This window comes from Lagopus muta, chromosome 21 (assembly GCF_023343835.1).
Source record: "Lagopus muta isolate bLagMut1 chromosome 21, bLagMut1 primary, whole genome shotgun sequence".
In the NCBI taxonomy this organism is placed as follows: Eukaryota; Metazoa; Chordata; class Aves; order Galliformes; family Phasianidae; genus Lagopus; species Lagopus muta.
The window spans coordinates 183,333-206,760 of NC_064453.1; the positions used below are offsets into that span (position 1 = coordinate 183,333).

Genomic DNA, 23,428 nt, shown 5'->3' on the forward strand with positions numbered 1-23,428 from the left:
GCAGCGGTCTGCCAGCTCCCGAAAATGAGGGGATCCCGGCGTGCCGGTCGGCCACATCCTCCCTGTGTCACACTCAACATGGCACCCCTACACACCCAAAATGGCGACCAGCGGCAGCGCGCCGCCCTCAGAGAGCACTTCTGGGGCGGAGCGGAACTGCGCAGCGCCAAAATGGCGGCGGCCGCGGTGGGAGTCTCCTTGAGGCGCGCCGTCCCTGCGCGGCTCCTGGGTGCTGGGCTGCGGCCGGTGAGGGGACTGGAGGCGGTCCGGGGTGTGGGGGGGCAAGGGATAGACGGCCGGAGGAGCGAGGGGAGGGATACTGGGAGGATGTCGGGAGGCTGCAGGAGGGTGTGGGGGAGGTGGGGGCAGGGGGAGCCAGAGGGGCCTGGGAGGGGTTGGGGGGCGGGGGGAACGACGACGGGATGCAGTGTAGGAAGGGAAGAAGTTTCAGAGGAGTTAGGAGAAGGGGGGTCTGGGGGACGTGGGCTGTGTGAAGGGCACTGGAGGAGGTCTAGGGGTGAAGAGGAGTGGGGAAGGGGCCTGGGGACGGTTTAGGGGGAGGAAGAAGGGAGCTGAGTGAGATCGGGGATCCAGAAGGGGATTGGAGAAGGATGTGGGCACAGGAGAAATGTAGGTGGGGTCTGGGGGCCCTTGTCCAGAGCAGGGTGGGGACGCGGCAGGGAGCTTCTGAGAGAATCTGTGGGGCTGTGGCAAAGCATTCAGGGCTGCGGGGCCCACAGGAGCACCAGGAGCTGCCTCCTTAGTTTTGGTGTCATCTCCTCTGTTTCAAGGAAGAGGAGGGAGCCCCATCACAGAGGTGGCAGTGGGTGCCAAGGTGCACTGGTGTGTCAAATCCTTGGAAGGATTCTCTGTACATGTGCCCAAATGCCAAGCCACCAATGGATCCTGTAGCTCTGGCCCCAAAACTCACTGCCTCAAGTCATTTTGTTGCTGGCTTAGGAGGGACCTGAGGGCTGTTTTGCTGCTGTTCAAATGCAGATCTGTCGAGGAGCTCAGACAGCGGCTGCAGCTACATCACCGGCTGCAGCTACATCACGTATCAAGAAGTTTTCCATCTACAGATGGGATCCTGATAAGCCTGGGGACAAGCCCCGTATGCAGACGTATGAAGTGGATTTGAATAAGTGAGTGTACCCGATTACGGAGCGCTGCTTGGCTTCCCTAGCATGCAGATGTGTCGGGGCTGCATGTGCACACCGGTTATCTGACAGGCAGTAATTCAGGGTAGCCGAGTGGTGTTAGAGTCAACAACTGAGGGTGTCAGCAGTCTCGTTCAGCTTCAGGCATTGTTAAAACCATGTTACAGTAGCCAGAGAGGCAGTGCCTCAGGTGTGTTATGCAGCAGGACAATAGGGGGGTGTTACTTCCTGATAAAGCAAATCTTACTGAGACCATGTGGGATTGCTTCCCTTCCCTCACCTGTTGGTGTCAAGCATGACAAATAAAATTGTACTGTGAATGCCACTGTCTCAGTAGTTGTCAGCAATGAAATGGTAACAGCTATATTTATATGGTGAATTTTGGGGCATATTCCAACAGGAAGCAATTTTACTCATAGCTCACAGTCCCAGACCTTGAAGATAAGGTGAAGGTTTTACTGTCTCTTACAATCTCTTAACATGTAACACAACCAGCAAACTAGAAGTAATTAAACTTCTAGTAGCTGCTTGTACGCCCTACTGCAGTTATCACCAAGAAAGCTCTCATTTCTCAGTGATCCTGTGGAAGGATACAGTCTTCCCTGTGGTGTAGAAACCTTTGCATGGGCACATGTGCCTCCGCTTCCTTGAGCTCCTGTTACTATGGTCTTGCCAGAAGAATTCACCTCAAGCCCTTCCTGAAAGCTTCAGCTACAAAGCCACGCAGTTCTGCTTGGGAAGCACGTGACAGAAATCAGACTTTGCTGCTTTGATTTGCCCCAGTTAATAATTTCTAGGTGTTGTCTTGTCTGCCATATATAAAATTACATAAGTTGTCCAAGACTTTGCTTTTGCAAGCAGCACTGCCTCCTGTGACTAATGAGGATAGGCAGACTTGTCAAAACTTGACTTAAGAGGTGCGAGCTTTCGGGATTGTTTTCAGTTGCGCTGTCTGAACTGTCTCCAGCAGAGCCAAATCTGGGCCTCAGTAAAAGAAATGGCTCCTGTCCTGCTTTGACCCTGGGGAGAGATGAGGCCTGTGAGTTGTGCCACTGAGCAAGTGATTTCTATCTTGTTGCAAAATAAAGTACAGTTTTAATTGTAGCTGAGATGAAAGTCCTTTTAGTTGCTTCTTAGGTTGATGCTGGAGATAAAGCCAGGGGAAATTATATAGGTTCACTGACTTTGTTTTCTGCTATAGATGTGGCCCTATGGTACTTGATGCTCTGATAAAGATTAAAAATGAGTTGGACTCCACTCTGACCTTCCGCAGGTCATGCAGGGAAGGTAAGAAAGATTTTTCAATCTGCTAAGCTGACTGTTGTCCAAATAAAATGCTAACGCTAATGCTGCGTGTGTGTAACCAATAGAAAACTTCAGGGCAGACCACAGCATGCCACTCTTCTTTTCTTTTCTAGGTATTGAACACGAAATACCTTAGTGAATCAATCAGTGAAGTTGCAGCATATAATCACCCCACACCGAGTTACAAGCGAGACACATAAACAGCCCCAGTCATTCCTGTTTCCATCCTAATTGTGTTCATCTTGCTGCCCTCCAGTGATGGACTCTGTAAGGGAATTTAGGGAGGAGACATTACAGCAGCAGAATTGAGGGGAAAGACGTGTTGAATGGCAGTGAACTGTAGCCCTTCGACTAAGTAGAGTGAGGAGAAGGCCATCCCCTGGTTTCATGCTGCAGAGTTACCTGCTGGTTCTCAGGCAGGTAGTCATCAGCATCTTTGTCTGACTGCATTCAAACTTTCCAGTCCCAGTGACACTTTTCCCTGGAAAGAAAGACTTAATTCATGAGTGCTATTGGTATGCTGAGATTAAGATTATTGTGGAGGAGAATGTCTTCATGGAACAACTTTTGGTTTAATTGGTTGGGTTTGCAAGCGCTAGAAATTTAGGTGCAGTTGCCTGATGCCTAAAGACGTCCTGACTCAGATCTAAATGAAAAGCATGCTTCAACACAGACATTTCTGGCAGAATCTGCATAGCAGTGGAGGAATTTTATCCAGTGTGATTGTTCTCTGTGTCTGATATTTAGATAGCAAACACTGTTCCTGAGCAGCTGGAAGTAATTGCACTGAATAGTTTTCTTTGAGAATCTAAAGACAGATTCCTAAGCTTGGTTGGTTTGATGTTGTCCTTTTCTACCATACAGGGGAAAAAAAATCTGATCATGTGTTCCGGTTTCTTACACGTGGTCTCTAATTGTCCTGGCCCCTTCTCGAGTTAACTGGAAAATACTTGTAACCACTCAGTGAGTGGGAGAAATAACTTTGTCCAAGTGCCAGCCCTTGTGGGAAGGGTTGCCGGCACACCAGGCACTGAGGACTGGCTCACTCAGTGTGAGGAGTAGTGGCATTTCCCTGACTCCTATCAACTGATGTGTGTCAAATCCTCTGAAATTAGTGACGCCCTTTCAGCACTTGTCATCTTTCCAATATAATGCCTTAGGCATCAGTCCAAGATTGAATGCCAGAGCTTCTGACCTGAGCAGTATCAGAGACAGCTCTATAATGTTTTTTTTGTGAGCCTTGCCCTTTCCTGGGCTGCATCTGTTCCTTGTGTTACTGAGGTCACGAGCAGTGTCGCTTAACCCATTTGTTAAGCTATTTATATGCTATTTGTTCTGTGAGTGCATGTTCTCTCACCACAGGGAGCTGATGAAAGCAGGGGATGGCACAACTTCAGCTGCTGCAGAAGGCGCAGAAAGGAGCTTCTGTCTTGGGAACTTATTTTCACATTCCTGACCTTTAGGGATGCTTCTGAACATAACTGTAGGGCTGGTGGGGGTCCATGTGGCTCCACTTTATAATCCCACTGTTAGCTGCTTGTGTTTCAAACCTGTCAACAAATCTGAGAAGCAGCACGTGGAGCACATGACACGAAGGGATGAAGTGTCTGAATGCCACTGGTTTTGCTGTGGAAGGAAGTTCAGCGCCAAGGATACATTTAGAGCTTCATGAAAACAGCGCCAGCATTTCTTTGTTTGAATAGCAATGTGCTTGGCCCAATGACAACTTGTAGCATTTTCCTCATCACGTACCAAGGTTCTTGATGACATCAGAAGGGAAATCAAGCCAGGGGCAAGTTCAGGGTGAAGAGGATCTTCCTCAAGTAGGATAAGAGAGTGAACATCGACTGCTTTACTCTGTTCTCGTTCTCAGGCATCTGTGGCTCCTGTGCGATGAACATTGCTGGTGGAAACACTCTGGCTTGTACTAAAAAAATTGACCCTGATCTCAGCAAGATCACTAAAATCTACCCTCTCCCCCACATGTATGTGGTGAAGGATCTTGTTCCAGTAAGTATCTGCCTTCTTCATCTTGTGACCAATGCTGACGCCATTCTAGACAGCATGGGGTTCAGGTTGGATTAGAAGGGATAATGCTGGGAGATGGCAACAAGATCACGACCCACAATTCACGTCCGAGCTCCTCTTGATGCTCTCTGGCTTGGGTGGGTCTGCTTACCAGTGGTGACTAAATCCAGCCTCGTTAGGAGGAATGCGGCAGGCTGACGTACAAAATACCTCCTTCTCTATGAATGACAACAGATGTTCAGTCTCTCAGACATCAAGTGTGATCTTTTTGCCTTTTGTCTCCTAGGACTTGAGTAACTTCTACGCACAGTACAAATCTATCGAGCCTTACCTGAAGAAGAAAGATGAGTCGAAACAGGGCAAGGAGCAGTACCTGCAATCCATAGAAGACCGTCAGAAACTGGTTACCCTTTGTTAAAATTATTTTTACCATGAAAGTCCCTTCCAGATAAGACCAGGGTTAAACATTAATGTGCAGTAGCGTCTAGTTCCTTTAATGACAAAACTGTCTGTTACAAAGCCTGATGTGGGTGGAAAGCGCTCCCTGAAACGCAGTGCTGTGGCACGTCTGCATTGCTAGTGGTAACATTTGCTAATGACATGCAGAACACAGTTGTGCTGGGGACTCTGACCTCATTTCCACTGTCTGTGCTGCAAAACTCTGTCTTTGTAAAAACACTGTGAAGGGCAGAGGCTTGTAATATTCACGTAGAGATCTGGCAATGCTATTTATGCTGGGGAGTAGTTTGTCTAACGCAGCGCTGTCTGCGTATCTGACTCCTAAGCAGCACTGTCCTGTTGCTGCACGCTGGGTTTTACAGCCCTGAAACTAATGGCAAAAGCTGAGCCTGTAGAGGTGGGAGGGGGAAGCTTTTTGAAGAGTTTATAGAGCAGGTAAGTTAGTGTCTGGATTTTTCTGGCTCCTACAGTAAGTGTTGATAAATTGACAGTTTCTCTTTTGCCTCTGACCTGTCTTGATGGATCATTTGCTCGACAGTTTGAAGCTCGGCCTGTCAGTGCAGTGATTGTTGCTGCAGTATTGTCACTGAGTAGGCTCATAGTGGGCAAGCAGCCTAGATTTTGGCAAGTGGTGAAAGGGATGAGCGTGAGCAACACAGAGGAAAGCCGATTAAAGAGGATATAATGAAAACAGATAAGCTGCAGCCTAATTGCAGCGATCTTTGAAAGTTGCCCATTATGTGCGTTTGCTGTGACATCTAACATCTGATGAGCAGACGTGTCATGTGCCGAGGATGTCAGCAGCACGATACAACTAGCTGTGTGCTGTCCTAACAACCCCGGGATTTTACAGTTTGAAAGAATTTCTTTCCAAGGGCGACAGTTAATTCTCCTACACCACTTCATAATGTTATCTAATGGCACATGTAAGGACTTAAAGGGATTCTCTCAATGATTTCTTAAAGCAGCATCTTTGAAGTCAATTTCTCATTTAAGTAAAAAAACAAACCTAAAAGTAGCTGCAAGAGCCATGTGAATCTTCCTCATGATTAGTAATGTTTTTTATCTCCTTACCAAAGCTTCTCTTGCATTCTCTTGTATCCAAGCACACAGGCATCTGAAAAATTCTTACCTTTTCCTCACTGGGACAGGCCAAAAGCAAAGAATGCATAAAAATCCAGAATTTCTGCACTTGTCTCTTCAAGTTCTGCACTTCTGTGTCTGACCGTGGTCTCTCATCTCTGTGCAGGATGGACTCTACGAGTGCATCCTGTGTGCCTGCTGCAGCACCAGCTGTCCCAGTTACTGGTGGAACGGGGACAAGTACTTGGGTCCTGCTGTTCTCATGCAGGTAAGGACAGATCCTGGGTGTCACGGGGAACTGCTGAGGGACTCCTCATTTAAAGGCAGCGCAGATACCTGTGACACAGTGTGACATCAGCGTCCCTGGAGGAGTTCAAGAAACATATAGATGTGGTACTGAGGGATGTGGTTCGGTGGGCACAGGGTGGGGGTTGGACTAGATGATCTTAAGGGTTTTTTCCAACCTTAATGATTCTTCAATGGAGTAGTGGACCAGAATTCCTGAGTTAGGTGTTGGTTTTAAGATACAACACTGATTACTCACCTTGGGAAATCATTTGGTGTGTCAATGACTTTCAGGCCTATCGCTGGATGATTGACTCCAGAGATGACTACACAGAGGAACGCCTGGCACAACTTCAAGACCCATTTTCTCTCTACCGTTGTCACACCATCATGAACTGCACGAGGACTTGCCCAAAGGTAAGCGTTGTTCCTGATGTGTCCCTTCTGCAGTTGTTTGCAAACTGGTAGGGAAATGCCAGTGGTAGGTTTCGTTTTCTTCAAGCTCTGGTTGAGTTTTTCCTTTCTGAAATGGTGAGTTATCAGCAGTCGTGTTTGCAGCAGTGACCGTGCAAGAGAATATGACAGAGTTCACACTACATTACACATCACAGAAATGTCTCTTCCTCGTGATTTTGAGAACGTGACTGTTTCCAGGATTTAGGTATGTGTCTGTAACATGCTGTTTGTGTGAGGGACGCTGCCAGAAAGCTGATGGGGGACATAGTCTGATCAGCGATGTGAGTAGTACCTAGAACCCCAGCATAGTGCTGGCTTACACCTGGTCTCGCACCCCAGCAGTAGCAGCTGTTCTGATGTATTGTGCAACTTACATAATAGAGAAGGTGACACCAAGTTTTCAGTGCCAAGGGGAGTGTGTTTTATGCTGACATCCTGCCAGAAGGGCATTTCCCAGGTCTGTTTGTGGTATTTCTGCTGAGAACTGAGAAAATTTTCTCAAATTAGAGCATGCCTCTTCCTCTTCTTGCTGTAACCTTGTGCCTGTTGCTGGGTAGATAATTAAGTTTCATTTTCCTGCCAGCTGTATTGCTTGCACCTGATGGTAGAGTAAAATTCTTTCTGAGCTGTGAAGTAATAAGAAGGCAAACTTTTGAGTGGATCACGGATGTGGGAAAATAAGGTGCTTGAGATCTGGGCTGACAGGTGTTTGTCAGGAGCACCGCCTGCTGGTTTTGTTTAACATGATTCACTGACTACGGATAAATCCCCCCTTTTTACAGAGCAGATTATCATGCTTACATGTCAGCTGTAGTTCAGCTAAAGGTGAAGGTTCTGTTTGAAGACCTGACTGTACACAGCATAGGGGTATAACTCACGAGGGCTTGGTCTGTTGATTTTGAGACGCGTCTGTGGTTGATATACATTTTCCTTAAAATCAGCTTAAATCACGTCTCTTATCTCGATCAGCTCTGAAAAAGAGACTGCGTAGTGAGCTGTGCTCTGGGGTCATTTCCTGCTCACGCTTTTTCTTGTGCTGCCATCACAGTGCTATAAAAGGATATTTGTGATCTCCCCACTCTTGTTTTGAGATTAAGCGTGGTTGGCTTGCCAGCAGTACTGCAGGATTGAGGGCCTCTGTGATGCAACGTATGTTTGAATTGTAGGAAAACATTGCTTTGAAAAGCTTGGTTGTAGCATCTTCATCTTGTGACTTAGTGGTCTTGCTGCAGTGCCCTGAGGATCCCTGGCAGCATTTGATGGAAGTGCAATACCAGACTGGGCTCCAGCTTTAAAAACTGGTTGCTGAGCCTGTCCTCTGCCAGTTCTTATGAACAGCAGTATATCTGTGAGTTGAACACAAATTCAGTTGTGGGAAAACAGGGAGGATACTCAAGCGTGCTGATTTCTAAAGAAACTAGCTGGAACTTTCTCTCTGCAGGGTTTGAACCCTGGCAAAGCAATTGCTGAGATCAAGAAGATGATGGCAACTTACAAAGAGAAGGCAGCCACTGCATAAAGCTGTTCCCCGACTGGAAATGTAACACACAAACGTGCTTTACTTGGAAGTCACTTGCACTTGATTACACCTGGTTCCAGCAGGAATGCTGGTGTTTTTTCCATATGCTTGTGCGTACAATAAATACTGTAAAGAACAAGTTAAGAGTTAGTAACTCATTAACAATACGTAACTGATTCCTCTGCCTCCTCGGTGCACTGCCTTGTTGTTGAGGAACCCAGACATCTCATTTGCAGTTCCGAGTGCATCCAGTTGCATGCAGACACAGCTCTTTTTTGGGAGCGGAGCCATTTTTGCAGTGTGGTTCAGGGTGCTGCACTGTCCGTATCTCCCATTATTGTGCCGTGTCTGGTCCCATGGCTGCATTATGCCCGGAGCTCAGCAGTTGCAGCCTGTGCGTCCCCATGGCTGCAGTTTGCATTCATCAAGGGCTGCAGCCTGTGTCCCTGCTATTGCATCGTGCATAGCACCCATGCGTTGCACGCTGCGCTTCCACTTCTTCACTTCTGTTTTTTTCCTCTGCATTTTGGAACGCAGTGGCGACACACAGCGGTGAGAGCAGAGAGACGCCACTTCAGCTGATCAGCAGACTGACGGCCATAAATCTCGGAGGAGCAGCAGAGCACTCGGTTGCTGTCCTGGGGGGTACCTTTAACTCCGGGCGATCAGTGCTTCCCTCCACGCTGCGCTCCTCGCTGCCATGCGGAGCAAACCGCCCCCGGCACAAGGGACGCACGCGGAACGTCCCGGAAGGCCGCGCCGCTTGGCCCTATGGGGCGGCGCTCCGCCCGGAAGTCAGCCTCGCTCCCGTCTGCGTGAGGGCGGTGCCACGCGAGGCGTGTCGGTGGTTTCCCGTCTCACCGGAAGTACGTAGTCGTCCCGCGACCGCAGGAGGGCCGCCGCCATGGTGCAGCTCGGTGAGTGACCGCGGGCGCAGCCTGCCGGGCTGGGGGCGGCCCGTGACCGCCTCGCGCTCTCCCCGCAGGTAGCGGCCTTCTGAAGAGCTATCGAGGCGGACACGTCGTCATCCGTTTCGCCCTCGGCGGCTGCACCAACCGGCCCTTCTACCGCATCGTAGCGGCGCACAGCAAACGCGCCCGGGACGGGAAGTACCTGGAGCAGCTCGGCTGCCTCGACCCGCTGCCCAACGCCCACGGCGAGAAGGTGGCGGGGCTCAACCTGGAGCGCCTGCGGCACTGGCTGGGCTGCGGCGCGCAGCTGTCGCGGCCCGCCGAGAAGCTCCTGGGTAGGTGCGGGGCGGTGGAAGGGCCGCGGAGTTGGTTCGCGTCGCTCAGCGCTTCTCGTTGCAGGTCTGGCGGGGTTTTTGCCGCTTCACCCCATGACGATAACCAACGCCGAGAGGCTCCGGCGGCGGCGGCGACGAGCGCAGGAGTCCGTTGTGCCCCCTGCTGAGGGCAGCTCGCAGGAGCCCGGCGCTGCGGTCTGAGAGGCGCCGCGCAGCCCCGCGTGCGCAGCGAGTGCCGTCCGTGCGTAAGACATTAAAGCGTGATTTGTGCCCTTCTTCCTGTGCATGTGCTGCTCTCTCCCGAGTCGGCTCTGAAAAGTTAACAGCCAATTTGGCACGCAGCAGCGATGACGGGACCTTCCTTGCTATCGTGGAGCACAGAACCACCCCAGGAGGCACAGAGCTTTCCCTAACAGCACATCACAGCTTTCATTTGCTTGCAGCGCTTCTCACGTTTGATCCCTTGGCTCTGATGCAGCGCTAGTGCAGTTTGGTGATCCGTGAGCACAGGCAAACAAATGAACTGCATCTGCATTTCTGTTTTAGTTTCCCCAGAGCAGTTCTGAACCCATTTGTTCTCTTAGAATCACAGGAGGTTTCTGTCTCTTGAAGACAGCTTAAGAGGGAGGGGGTTTTAGCAGGACAGATGTGCACCTCACTGCGTTAGCACACTGCTGACCCTATCCACAGGAAGTGCTGACAGGCTGATAACAGCAAAAAGAAAGTTATACATTTAAACACGAGCCTCCAGCATCGTTACTGATAGCAGTATTTGATACAAATGCTGTCAAACTCCCCATTCTTGTAAGGTTGGTAAACATTACTCACACAAAAACATGAATTTTCACTCTCAGGCTGTGATTTCCTGTTGGCTGCTCCATTTGTTGTCTTTTGTTGGAGACCATTGAATTCCTAGGAAAAAAAGATACAGTTACATACAGCTAATATACATGGCAAATACTGCATCATCTCCATAGCTGACTTCTCAGTCTGCTGCTTCAGTGTACTGAAGTTTTGCATATGAACTAGTCTAACACTGCATACTTTCTTCCTGCCCCTGGAGTACAGGTGTGTTACATCAAAGAGGCAGATTGACAGAGATGTCACCTTCATATTTTCTGTCAGTTATTGGCACTGTTTGGGTTTGGGATAATGATATTGCCTTTCAGATCTAATCTAAAGCTCCCTGCTGGGCATCCAGCAGCAATCTGCAAGCACAGAAATTATCCCCCAGTTACCATTTCTGCACAGCGTATTTTTGAAAGGAACAAAAAAGTAAAGTAAATGGGGCTTTCACCACTGCTTATATAGTGTGTATCTGCAAGTCCAGCAGCTTATGCTGTTGTCTTGTGCCCTGAAATCTCACTGCAAGCCCATGAGCAGTAGCAGCTTCTGTCTGTTAAAGTCTCTGCTGCAGAAGCAGCAGCTTGGGGCAGAGGAAGAGACACAGCTGTTTTCTTAGCAAACATCAATGAAAACCTTCCAGGCTGAAAAGCCAGGTTAACTGAAGCATTGTCTTGCAACCAGAGGTACAGACATTTTCAATTTAGATAAATGGGTGCACGAGGTCTCCCCTGACATTTCTGCTCCAGAATCATACGATTCTCAAGGTATTTATCATAACCTGTGCAACCCATGATGTTGTGTTGTTATAGCAACAGCTCTGCAGAAGTATCTCTAAGGCAATCTTCCAGTCTGAGGAAGAGAAAAGATAATTTAAGAAAGCCACCTCAGACCTGAGGGCAATTTCTTCTTTTTCCCTTTCCAATTAAGTGCATCTCCAGTTTAGTACGTGATGATTACTTACGTGTTAGTAGAAAACAGCGTTTAAACTCTTCAAGCAGTTCCCAACAGAGGCTTTGGGTGTTTAGGCTTTTGGTGTCATTCTGGGTGCTGAAGGAGTGTTGGTTCTTCTTACAGTCCCCCTATTTTTTTTTTTCTCCTGGAAAATATCTTTACTTCTTTTAGAGATTCAGCAGAAGTTTCAGTTATTTGGGTCTCTCTTTTGAGGCATGGCAGAAGTTGAATGAACTACGGATAAACTGAAATGGTTACATCTAGCTTCATCACAAACATGAGACAACTCATTAGGCACTTATTCCTTGTCCCCATTTTCCCTTCTTCTGTACGTGTCATATAAATACAGATATGAGCACCCACAAATCACTTCCATTAAGCAACCTTTGATTTTTATTAAGTCATTATCATTAAACTTTATAAAGTCTAAACTATGGCACAGCATGATATCGCTTTCTTCCCTCAACTCTTCCCTCTTCCTTCTACCAGCAGCCCACAGATTTAGACAATTTAAAGAGTACATTCCAAAAAGTAAACATCGTATTGCAGCTCAGTTCAGCAGTGACCACACAGTAATCTCTGTAAAACACAGCATGTATGACAAAGGAGGAGAACAAGCAAATAAGTAATTCCTGGTTTTGTTGTTTTTTTTTTTTTTTTTATGGATTTAGTGCAACTTCCAAGGAATTCTGCATCATGGACACCAACAACTAATGCATACCCAAATTAAGACACACTGATGTTGAGTTTAAAATAGAAAATGTTACATATATTCAACTGTGCAATGCACTTCAGCATAGCAATAGTTTTATAACTGTATGTAGATGTATTTCCTACTCTTATTTACAGAGGGAGGAGCAACAAACGTGACCATCAAACATAACAGAATATCCCAGGTTGGAAGAAACCCACAAGGATCCTTCAGTCCAACCCTTGGCTCTGCACAGCACCACCTGAAATTCAAACATTTTGTCTGAGAGCACTGTCCAGCTGCTTGTTGAACTCCCTCAGTTGGGCTGTGACCACTGCTCTGAGGAGCCTGTCCAGTGCTGGAAAATACAATGATATATACATATTGACATACAGCTTGATAAATACATTGATTTTTTTTTTTCCCTTCTGCTGTTTTTCTCTTTAAACATCCTTGTTTGCAACGAAATCATCTGAAATCCCAGCTATGTAGAAAAGGAAAGCGTTCACAATCCACTCAGTGCAACAATACCGTCTACAAAACTTAGAAGGAGAAAACATTTTGAGAACTAAACACCCCTTCAATAGGAACAAAACGACCATTTTTGAGTTCATAAGTTTGCTAAGACAAAGAATTGAAGGTTACACAGCAGACCAAAAAAATTTCCACAGTCATCTCTTTAGATTGTTGGAAATGAGGCACTCAGAAGTGCCAAACGTGCTGCTCATACACCAGGTCCAGTTTCATCCCAAACATTCCTGGGATAAGATGTCCCATAATGAAAGCTGCATGACACAGGTGTTCCTGCAGGTGTGACAGGGAGCCATGCTTTCCAAGCCAGAATAGATGGGGTCAAGGTGAACAGTCATCAGTCTGACACCCTCTGTCTCTGAATGCTTGGCTTCATAACTTCAGAAGCGCTCCTCCAGGGAAGTAAACACCAAATAGTATAGAACTGATCACAAAAAAAAGCGGGGAGCTGATAGTAAAAATGAAAAGTTCTTACACACTGTACATTGTTTTAAGCACTATAGTGCACCACAACAGCTAAAGATTATGCAAGTTATTTCATCTTGATATTGCACAACACGCATAAAAATAAACTTAGGTGAACAGTCAAGAAAACTCACTGAAAAAGGAATGGATTTCCAGAAAAACTGCTGCCTCTGTCCCTATTAGATAAGAACAAAAAGAGCCTCTAAAGGGGTGCCTGCACAGTACTCCTAAGCACTAGAATGCTCTTCTGCCATGGGGAACTTTTGCATCCTACTTGAATATGAACGCAGACTGACAAGAATCCTATAAGTGGTTCTAGCTTACATGTTTTCACTTTTGTTCTTCAATTGAAAGACTGTAGAGATTACCTGCAAATTGTGTAAGATCTCAGGCATTTACTACCTTCCATAGCCAGAATAATTAAGTTTCCACAGGTAGCAAAACACCTCCAGTCCAAGTAATAAGTCTCAGCAGTTTCACAGAGGTATGCAGGTGTAGCTCCAGCTGACAAATCACTACTTCCTAAGCAGATTTTAAAACGTCAGTTGTACCAACTGTACGAAACATACGGATGATGTGCCAGTGGCTTCTGGCTTTCACATAAATGATTTCTCTTATATTCTTAACCTAATTGGGAGAATAAACTTCTACCCAAGGAAACTTGGCTCACAAAACCCCCTCCTACCCATCCTGCTAACTCAACATAAGCCATTACAGTGTCAAAGCCTAACGTAGGAGTATGCGCAGATCAGGAACCATCACTGTGGACCACAGTCAGAACTTACAGATCAGGGTTTGGAGCCAGTCGCCTCCCACAGCAGCTCCTTGGAGCAGTTCTGCTAGCTGGAGCTCGGTGCACACGGAAGCCCAGCCATGGGCCTTCAGAGTACTTGCATTATGCTCCGAAGTTCTGAAAAGCCAGGTCAGGGTCAGGTCTAACATGCGGAAGGTGAGACCCATGTGTTCCCTCAGTGCTCCCTGAGTAGGGAGTAGGAGTTGTAGCCCTCAATAACCAAGGGCCAGGCAACTTCTGCTCGCAAAGCTGGTGGCACACCGTGGCCCTGGTCCTCCCACAGCAATGGAGCCCCACAGCTCACTGCCACCCGAGGAATCGGGATCCACCTGCCTGAGCACTGGTCTTCTGGGTCCCCCACCTCCGGTCGAAGAAACATTGTTCCCCCGAGGAAAAATGGCACTGTATGGCAGTTGGAGGGAAGGTCCCACACTGCCACCAATGGTTCCCACTGCTGTGACCACAAGTCCTGGAAACATGGATCAGCCTTTACCAACTTGTGAAAGATGCACAGTGCCAGGCACTGCCCTCCTGCAGGCAGGGGAAAGTTCCGTGAAACTGGCACACACCTTTTCTGTGGCTTCCCGTGCCCACTGCCAGCACAGTCACCCACAGCCCACCTCCAGTTGCTGCCATCCTAAGGGCACACGAGCCCACCTTACCATGACGGTTGAGGACAAGAATGGTGCAAGTGAGGTAGCCAAGGATGCAGCAGCTTCTCCCATTTATTGGTCCTGCACATAGGGAAGGAGCGGGCTCCGCTCCTCGTTGGGTGGCAGCTCCTCAGCAGACAGGGTTGGCTCATAGATGACACAGAGAGAGGAGAAGAGGCAGCCCAGGAAGGACACCAGGCTGGCAAAGTACATGGTGCCGCTGGCGCTGCCCACAGCTGTCGTCAGTGGTCCCATGGCCAGGGCCACCAGGATCTGCGCCAAGAAGTACTGGCAGCTGAGCAGGGAGATGTCAACACCCATCCCACGCCGTGTGCCCTCCGTGTGCGAGCCTGCAAACTTCAGGGAACACAGTGTGAGGAGGCGTCACCAGGAGCCCCATTCCCCATCCTGCCTGGGGCTCACCTCACAGCTCTGGTAGTAGTCGCAGAGTAGGGAGTAGGGCAGCGTGCAGAGCGTGGCAAAGAGAATGCCATAGGTTGTGCACAGTGACAGGACTACATAGATGTTTCTGGAGAGCGTGGCCAGCCCTGTGCCCAGCCCAAAGGCCAAATATGCAATGAAGTACAGCGTCCGTGTGCTGAACCGCTCCTCCAGCTTCTCCAGTGCAGCTGCAAGACAGCAGAGCAGAAGTTTGCAATGAACCATGACTGTCCCTGCAGTTGGCAGGACTGCACCCTTGGGCCCCACAGCCCAGACACTGGGGCAGCCACAGCTCAGCAGTAACCATCACAGCTTTGTGTAACGGCAGCTTGCCTCGCAAGCACAAAGGCAGACAGGCAGCGCTGGTGGTGCATGACATCACGATGCTCCATCAGAGGCACACGGGCACTGAATGCCATTGCACACAATCTGTGTCTATGCTGGCTGCACATATTTCTGGATTCAACATACACTCAAAATGTCACTCATGAAAGGAACTATGTTGTAACAGAAATGTGTTATCACTGCACTGCTGCCCTCCTCTGCTGTCAGAGTGGGCTACACTAAGTAGCACAGATAACATGGTGATAACCCTGCTTCAGCTATCGTGCCACATGGCAGGCTGTGTGCAACAGAAAAGCCAGAGCTGTTACTGCAGAAATACCGCCTAAGGAACAGGTGTATCTTTCTGATAGGAGTGTCCAGGATGGTTGTATGCAGTACCTGAATAGAAAGCAGCACTGAATGCATAGATGCACATTCCCCAGCAGCCCATGGTGACCCCAGCGTTGTACTTCTGATACTCAACTGAGTTGTGAGGGGCTTTTGGATTCCCTTCAAACACTACTTCTCCCATGAAGTCAGTGTAGAAGAGCAACATCCCCTCGAATGAGAGCCATCCTGAAAGAAGCCAGAAGTAATCCATTAGGACTGCAGATTACCATTCTCCTCTTGTAAGCCATGTACTACAATACAAATCACAAGTGGAAACAGTTCGTGCAATGTATTACATAATGTTTAGCCACATTTATCTGAGACTGCTGCTTCCTGTGTATTATGCTGTTTGTCAAAGATGCTCATGATTTTAACTATCAAGATTTATCCTTTGAATTCACATATGGAATCCTATAGGCTTAATGCTGGCCATGGGCCACTGGCTTAGCAAGAAAGAAGAATCAATCACAGTCTGAACTGCCTGGCTAAGTTTCACATGGTTGCTCATTAGATATTAGTTCCAGATGCTGTTGTCATCCTGCATTTGGCTACAGGCACTCCTGTAGCACTGCATTCTATGCACTCTCACAGCCTGTTCTGTGGCCTCTATACACATGGTGTCAAAGGGAGAAAACTGAACGCTCATCTCAAACGTAAGCAGGGAAACACAAATAATCTTGTAGAGTTCTGCTCAGCAACTTCAGATTCAGAGCATTAAAGACCCATGTTGTTGCAATTTGAAGTTATTGGTTCAGTGTTGTTTCTCATTCTAGCATAAATGCTCCATTTAACAGATGCACTAATCTAAACCAAAGTTATTCCTTTTCTAAGCATGTCAGTTTTACAGTTCTAGGGTTTTTTTTTCCATCGTTTTTTTTTCCCAACATTCTAAGACAATAAACAACGAAGTACCTTACTGATGAATGCATACAGAACAAATTACGTTCTCTTCAGTTTGCAGCCATTGCAGCAATAAAATACTTACAGAGAATCACACAACATAAACTACTTCATGGTGAAAACTAGAATGAACTTTCTCATTACCTAGGAAGTGGTTGATGCAGAGGTTACGAAGAGCCCTGGGCATGTGGCAGATGGTTGAGCAAAGAAGTCTCATGGAGAGTGATTGCTCGGAGGTCTCACCTGATCCATTCAACTCACTCTCATACTTAACACCATCCAGCAGGATATTAGCAACCTGCAACATAAGAACTTCCAGGTCAACGGACACTAAGAATAATCCAAATGACCTTTGAGCAAACCTACACAGTGTTGTGCATCTATCTAACGATCTGAAGGTTAAACTGCTGCTCAGTTCCTCATTGGGGGATTAAGAACAGTGTATCCAGCTAAGAACGTCTGCAAATTCAGCCTTATAACAAGTATTAAATGGCAGCACTGTGCTACAGCTTTCAGTGTACTTGAAACAGTACCCTGCACTGTTCCAGAGTATTTGGAAACCATGTTGAGATGCCAGCATAGGAAAAGCACCAATTTCATTTCTGTTAATATAAGCTGTATCCACAGCCAGGTGAATTTGGTCCCTGAAGTTTTAGAGACGGTGAAGTAAGAGTGGACAGTTTTAACTGACACACTGCCACTGCTCACTGCCCTCAGCGGCTGATTCTACAGGCACAGCGCATACAAAACCCTGACCCTAACGAAGTCTGCTCTCACAAACTGAGAAATACAGCAACAAACAAACAAATCAACCAAGCAAAACCAAAAATAAACAAACAAAAGAAATCAAACCAAACAAAACCTCTCCCCTCTCCCTCCCCAAAGGAAAAGAAAAAAAGAAAAAAACTAAACGGAGGACAGTTTACCTCATCCTGGATCAAAAAAAATGGGTCAGCATACAGAGGTCTCAGACTTTCCAAGTAATCACCAACAGTGGGAGGTGAGGTCAGAGTCTTATCCCTGGGTAAAAAAAACCTCACCTCCCTGATGAAACCAGATGCAATGACTGCCATAAGGAGAAGCTCATGGGAGATTCCTATCCCTGGCCCTATCTTGCAGGTATTTCTGTGGAAAGGGAAGATACAGGCTCAATAAAAATGTGTCCTTTTCTGCTCCCACATGGTAGCTTCCTAAATGGTGAAGGAGAGCTAAAAATGCCAACCTAACTTTCACACATGGCCTGAAGAGGAGGGGAACGCTTCCATACCTGCTCTCTTGAGCAGGCAGATGACAGACCACTAATGAATTGTAATTCACACTCTATCCACTATTTTTCCAAGAAGTCTTTGCAGGTATTCTGTTCCCCCAATGACTTCTATAAGCAAACTGTCACGAGCAGTCTTTAGCAACGAATTTATGCACTAAACATTTAAAAATCATAGAAAGAGATTAAACGAACGCTCGGGTTTACGTGGTCATATAACTGGTTTTCTGCCCTTACCTGTTGGCTGAAAGTTACATTTCTTCTTCTGCTACTGTCTGGACAATGTCCTGTTACGATATCTGGAATGGCCAAGCTCTGAGGTCTTTTCAGGATGCCCGACGACCGTGGCTTTATGGCATCCAAGGAGCCCACCCTCAGTGCCTCTCCATCGGGACCCGCAGTTATGCTCCTCTCCCCTTGCTCCAGAATTCCATTTTCTTGTTGGTAACAACCATCTGGCACCCGAGGAAAGCTGACACTGACAGGCTGCCTGGGCAAGCTAGATGGAAGTGCTAAGTAACTACTGTGCCCACCTGTAAAACAGTCTATAAGCACACTGTCAATATTTGAAGTCCCAAATGACGATGCAAATTCGTTAATTCCTGTCAAGGAATTGTCTCTGCTGACAAAACTGCCATACTTAGGTGTGAGTGGGCTGAGGGGAGAAACGGGGCTTGTAAAACTTGCATATAAGTGAGCTGAGTTACGAGAAGCAAAGTTTTCACTTACACCCTCTTCAAAGAGAGGTGGAGAAGGAGGGAGAGGAAGACTTGGACTCTTCATCACCTTTTTCTTCCTGCTAAAGGACCCTAGGGGTCTTTCTGGAATGCTAATTAGAGTCAGCACAGTAGTGATAGTCAGTATTATTGATGTGAAGACATAGATGACACGCAGTTGCCCTCCCACAGCTTTTCCAAAACTGGTTTTATCCCAATGTATTCCTCCAATAACATAACCAAAGCCACCTCCAAGACCTGGTGGAAAAACAGAGCTGAGATTATCTTCCCTAGCCAATCCATGAAGTCAGTAATAGCACAGTACCACTTGTTTAATGATTTATGAGGAAAATCCAACATGCTACCTCTGTTTTACCACTTAATCCCTTTTCAACTCAAATGCAGCAATAAACACACTTATCTGCACCACATGAACAGTCTTTCTGTACAATGTACAGAAAGAGGGAGAAGGATAGATTACTATCCTACAAAAACAATGATATAAATAACTTTAAATGCAAGTTCTTCCTTTGTTGAGGGTAACTCATTTTACCAGCACCAGCTATCACTCTCACTCCTCATATGGTGAAAGCATTCATGCTGACTTCTTTCTAAAGAACATGTTAAAGAACACAGAACTGTCTCCTGACAGACAGGAAAACTAGACTAGGACACTACAGCAGTAAGAGAGCAGAGTGCATGCTACAAACACTTTGCTCTCCAATACAGCAACCAAAAATAACCCCATTTCCCACACTTGTGATAAGCTGAACCTCCTGCCTGAGGGGTCATTTTTGTAGGGTTATAAAAGACACAAGGAATCTTAAGACACAATACAGGACTGTCTTGTTTGACTTTTGTCAAAAGCCAAAAAGTCTTTTTCTTTCAAAGTTAATTCTTGCTTTCTCTACAGGTATTCAGCTTATGCTAATACAGAAGACGACCAATAATTTACACTTATCTTTCTCACAGCAGGGCTTTTTGGACTCATGTCATCCAGGAAGCATCAAGAAACCATACCTGCTAACAAAGCATGGATGTTGAGGCCCCTGTCTTGATCCACTGGGCTGCATACATCCATCATATAGGCATGGCTGGGATTGTCTGCTGAATCTGCACTGAAGTCCATGAGGACAACACCACAGACTGTAAGAACAATCCCCCATTTGTGGTTATTCACAGTGTCAGACAAGGCACTCCCAATATCTCTGCCATTCAGCATAAGCGAGAGCCCGAGCAATGCACCTGGGAATAAAAACAAGTTAAATTAGAATCAACCAGCTACTTCTAAACAAGAGCAACTGCATCGTTCCAAGTTCTCTAAAAGCATTATATTACTCACACAGCCCTGCAGTGAGCACTGTTGATGCTGTTCATATCATCACAGACCTGGGAATGCGCGTGGCTCACGGGATATACAAAATCTTTTCACACTGATAAACCTTAAAAGTGCCTGGAGTTGTGGCCAGTGAAAGGAGAACACTCCTGACCTTCAAAACATCACCTCTTCCAACTGTGACCAGACAGTGGATCTCCTGACAAAACATCGTTACCTCAGCGACACACACCGTCTTCTTCAGACCCACAATACTCAACTTGAGAGGCCCACAGCTACGTATCATAGCAGAGAGATGCTTAATCTTCCACCATACAATCATTTCTACAGTACGCACCTACTGCTAAGACCAGAATGAAAGGTCTTCTCCTGCCAAATCTTGATGTGCATCTGTCACTCCAGGCTCCCAGAAAAGGCTGCAGCAGGAACCCTAAAAAGGAAAATGACCATTACATCGAATTCTTCTACAAGCCAGTTTCACAGGGGGCTTTAAATGGGTATGTGTGAAGACAGTTAAAGGCAGGACAACATGGCACAGTGATATCTCCAATCAGCATCAGTCACTCTGACGTACAGAGTTTATTGCCTGGCATTTCTCACACTGGGGACTGGATAACGTAGTGCACCACTGCTCATCCAGGACTGCTATTGCAATGCAATTCACTCTCTGTCACCAGCTGAAAAGAGTACAACAGTGCTAAGCTCCTTTCCTTACACTATTTTCCAGCTATTTTCCTTACACCCCTTACACTGAAGATCTTTTACTAAATTAGCTTGGAAGACAGCAAGAATAAACATGTAAGTTGAAAAGGTACCTGTCTGTGAGTAGGGGCCTATCTACTCTCTTCTTCTGAAGCACATCCTAGAAGGACAGGCAGAAAAAAAAAAATCTCCAAGCAGCCACAGCCATCCTATGGTTCTTCCTGTAACAGATATAACTCCAACCACCCCAACTCTGCTAAGTAATCCAGTGACAGTAACAGTAGTGATTAACAGCCTTTCATCACCGGAATACCTCATTTGTTCTGGAAAATTCAACTAGAAGGCAAAATCACTACACTTTAAACACATCCTGTTAGTGTGTCTCTGTATATTTCTTTCCACAGGGATGTAAATGTATGCACCGATCTTTTCTGCCTTTTTTTTTTTTTTTTTTAGTACATGAACTCAGTAACAAAAGCTTACTTACTCTTCCACAGTATGTGACTGAGAAGTTCGTAAAAAACAGACCTTCTGATCATACCAGGCCCACTTCTGGTAAGACACAGCAGTAACTATTTTCCATCCCATTGTCTAAAGCTATGGCTAATGCATCTTAAACATGACATCACAAGGAATATATTTCTGAAGAGCTGAGGCAGAGAAAACTGTATGTACCCCCCACAGGGCAGAATAAAACTAGAGGAAAGGAACAGCATACCCAAAAGTTACCTAGTATGGGGCTGATGAACCACACCATTCCGTACAGCTGGTCTGGCAGCCCCATCTGAAGCAACACAGGTGTAACATAGGCTGTTTCCATGGCATAGCTAAACTCAAGCCCAAAGAGAATACACCCATTAAACAGGAGTTCCAGGAAAGATCTCTGAGGCTGGAGATCCCCAAAGCCAATCAAGTCAGTAGGACACGGAGTATTTGGTGGTGGCGGTGGCGAAGGGCGGATGAATTTTCTCCTTTTCGGATGTCTCTTGAAGTTATTAGCCCGGTGACTTAGGTGCTGTGTGACTGACCCAGGATAGCCTGGAACCTGTGACCTCCACGTTTCCTGAGAAGCCACACTTGGCAAGAGTGCAGCATCGCTGACAGGAGGTGTTGCAGATGGTGGAATCATCATGGCTGAGAGGCTGGAAGAAAAATAGCTCAGAATAAAATGGTTGAAATAGGAAAAACTTTGTGGAATTTCCTTTACTGAAGTTTAGGCCATTTCTGAGTTATTTCACATATTGGGTATATAGGGAGCAGAACCCCGATGGGTTGAACTCCAGACCAACAGTGCCATGAGATACACGCTGCTCTCACCTCCAGCTTCGTGCTGCATTCTTATTTCTGTCCTGGCAGGACACAGCAGTTCACAGCCACAGCACAGTGCTTTGCTGGGACACAGCAGAGCCTTAGGCTGTCCCCAGTGTACACCGTTACCATTAGAGAAATACTGGTTGCTCCTTCCACACCATTTTTTAAAAGTGTAGGGCAAGCAAGTTCAACCCACTGCCTCCTGCTGAAGGCCAGGTCAAACGCTATTAAAGAGTGCTCCTTTCCTTTTTATTTTAAACTGCAGTGAGTTCAAAGACATGACAGAAGGAAAAACCAACAGCACAAGTTCTTCTCAAAACAGAGGACAGCAAACTCAAAGGAAACACAGCAAGGAGCCCCTCCAGCCTGACCCTGGGTGTCTCCAGGGATGGGGCATCCACCACCTCTCTGGGCAACCTATGCCAGTGCCTGAACACCTTCATTTTAAAAACTTCTTCCTTACATCCAATCCAAATCTCTCTTTCAGTTTGGAATCATTTCCCCTTGCTCTGTCACAGCAGACCCTGCTAAAGGCACCATCCCCTTCTTTCCCACAGCCCCTTTAGATACAGTCTCCCTGCAGCCTTCTCTTCTCCAGCTGCACAGCCCAGCTCTCAGCCTGTCTTCGCAGGGAGCTGCTCCATCCCTCAGAACATTTCTGCGGCCATGCTGTGGATGTGTTCCAAGAGGGCCACGAATGACACTCATCATAACAGTAGCCACGGACCTTAACCAACAGGGTCTTGGCGACGCATGGCTCTGACACCTACCTGCACAGCTATGGTGTGTCACGAACAGGGACACAAACCCATTCATGTTTTGATCCCTGGTGGGCCTCAAACCCTCACCGAGGGCTGGAACTGACTCCCGTTGGCCCCGCACTACTGCACAGCCCCCCCAGGCTTTCCACCACCAAACAAACCAGCCCAGCACCATGTCCATCACAGTTTACAGGTAGGCCGTACCCTCAGGTAATGTCACCATCACCCCACAGCTGTGACGGAACTCACCCAGCAGGAATTAGAGGGGCCTCCCCGAAAACGCACCAGCGGACACGGCGGTCCTCACAACTCCTCCGGTCCTGCTACCCCGATGGCAGTTCAGAAAGCCGAGGTCAGGGAGCTCCTCGCGGTACACGGCCAGGAGCCGGGGCACAAAACACACAAACCGCAGACGTCCGGCGCGGGACGTTCGCGCCAACCCCGCGAGCCGCCGCCCCTGGAAACGCGGGCTGCAGCCGAGCGCCGCGTTACGCAGCGCAGAGCCCGGCCTGCAGGCAGCCCGGCTGTCGCCGCGTCCCCGTGCAGCATTCGGACCTCCTTGGGCCCCGGCCGTCGCCGGATGCCGACGATCCCCGTACCCGGCAGCTGACGCCGCCCGCTCGCGGCCCGCCCAGGCTCCGCTCTCAGCCCGGCGCTCCGCTCCTACCGCGGCGGACCGTCCGTCCGAGCTGCCGCAGGCCCGGAACGGATCGCTGCGGTCATTATTCCGACGGAGCACCGCGCGCCGAACACGGACATCTCGGGCCGGACTCCCGCAGCACCGGGCGCTCCGGGCCCGGCCCCGCAGCCTC

General features: G+C 47.6%; 3 protein-coding genes across 22 annotated transcripts in view; 2 read left to right on the forward strand and 1 right to left on the reverse strand.

The window, feature by feature from the left end:
* The first annotated feature begins 146 nt into the window (after positions 1-146).
* Positions 147-8,434, forward strand: SDHB (succinate dehydrogenase complex iron sulfur subunit B). The gene is made up of 8 exons (XM_048967462.1): positions 147-246; positions 1,000-1,145; positions 2,362-2,447; positions 4,339-4,475; positions 4,780-4,896; positions 6,202-6,303; positions 6,615-6,737; positions 8,218-8,434. Exons 1-8 carry the CDS (start codon positions 172-174, stop codon positions 8,293-8,295), a joined length of 864 nt encoding a protein of 287 aa, XP_048823419.1. The 5' UTR covers positions 147-171; the 3' UTR covers positions 8,296-8,434.
* Positions 8,435-9,095: 661 nt separating this feature from the next.
* Positions 9,096-12,454, forward strand: MRPS16 (mitochondrial ribosomal protein S16). 3 transcript variants are annotated; one of them, XM_048967466.1, is made up of 4 exons: positions 9,096-9,212; positions 9,281-9,541; positions 9,606-9,786; positions 12,188-12,454. In XM_048967466.1, the coding sequence occupies exons 1-3, from the start codon at positions 9,200-9,202 to the stop codon at positions 9,740-9,742; spliced, it is 411 nt and encodes a 136-aa protein (XP_048823423.1). In that variant the 5' UTR covers positions 9,096-9,199; the 3' UTR covers positions 9,743-9,786; positions 12,188-12,454. The 3 variants fall into 3 exon arrangements, with proteins under 3 accessions (XP_048823423.1, XP_048823422.1, XP_048823421.1); XM_048967465.1 differs by having other exon boundaries at positions 9,606-9,782; XM_048967464.1 differs by lacking the exon at positions 12,188-12,454 and having other exon boundaries at positions 9,606-9,816.
* The window catches only part of SLC45A1 (solute carrier family 45 member 1), a 33,906-nt gene continuing 21,947 nt past the window's right edge, over positions 11,470-23,428 (reverse strand). For 9 of the 18 annotated variants that reach the window (XM_048967452.1, XM_048967446.1, XM_048967445.1 and 6 more), the window contains 8 exons: positions 21,274-21,686; positions 20,180-20,272; positions 19,527-19,751; positions 18,028-18,764; positions 16,671-16,824; positions 15,636-15,812; positions 14,895-15,100; positions 11,470-14,828 (listed from right to left, as the gene is read on the reverse strand). In XM_048967452.1, coding sequence (XP_048823409.1) covers positions 14,544-14,828; positions 14,895-15,100; positions 15,636-15,812; positions 16,671-16,824; positions 18,028-18,764; positions 19,527-19,751; positions 20,180-20,272; positions 21,274-21,676 — 2,280 coding nt within the window. In that variant the 5' untranslated portion in view covers positions 21,677-21,686 and the 3' untranslated portion in view covers positions 11,470-14,543. The other 9 variants (XM_048967456.1, XM_048967458.1, XR_007380807.1 and 6 more) reach the window with 8 other exon arrangements.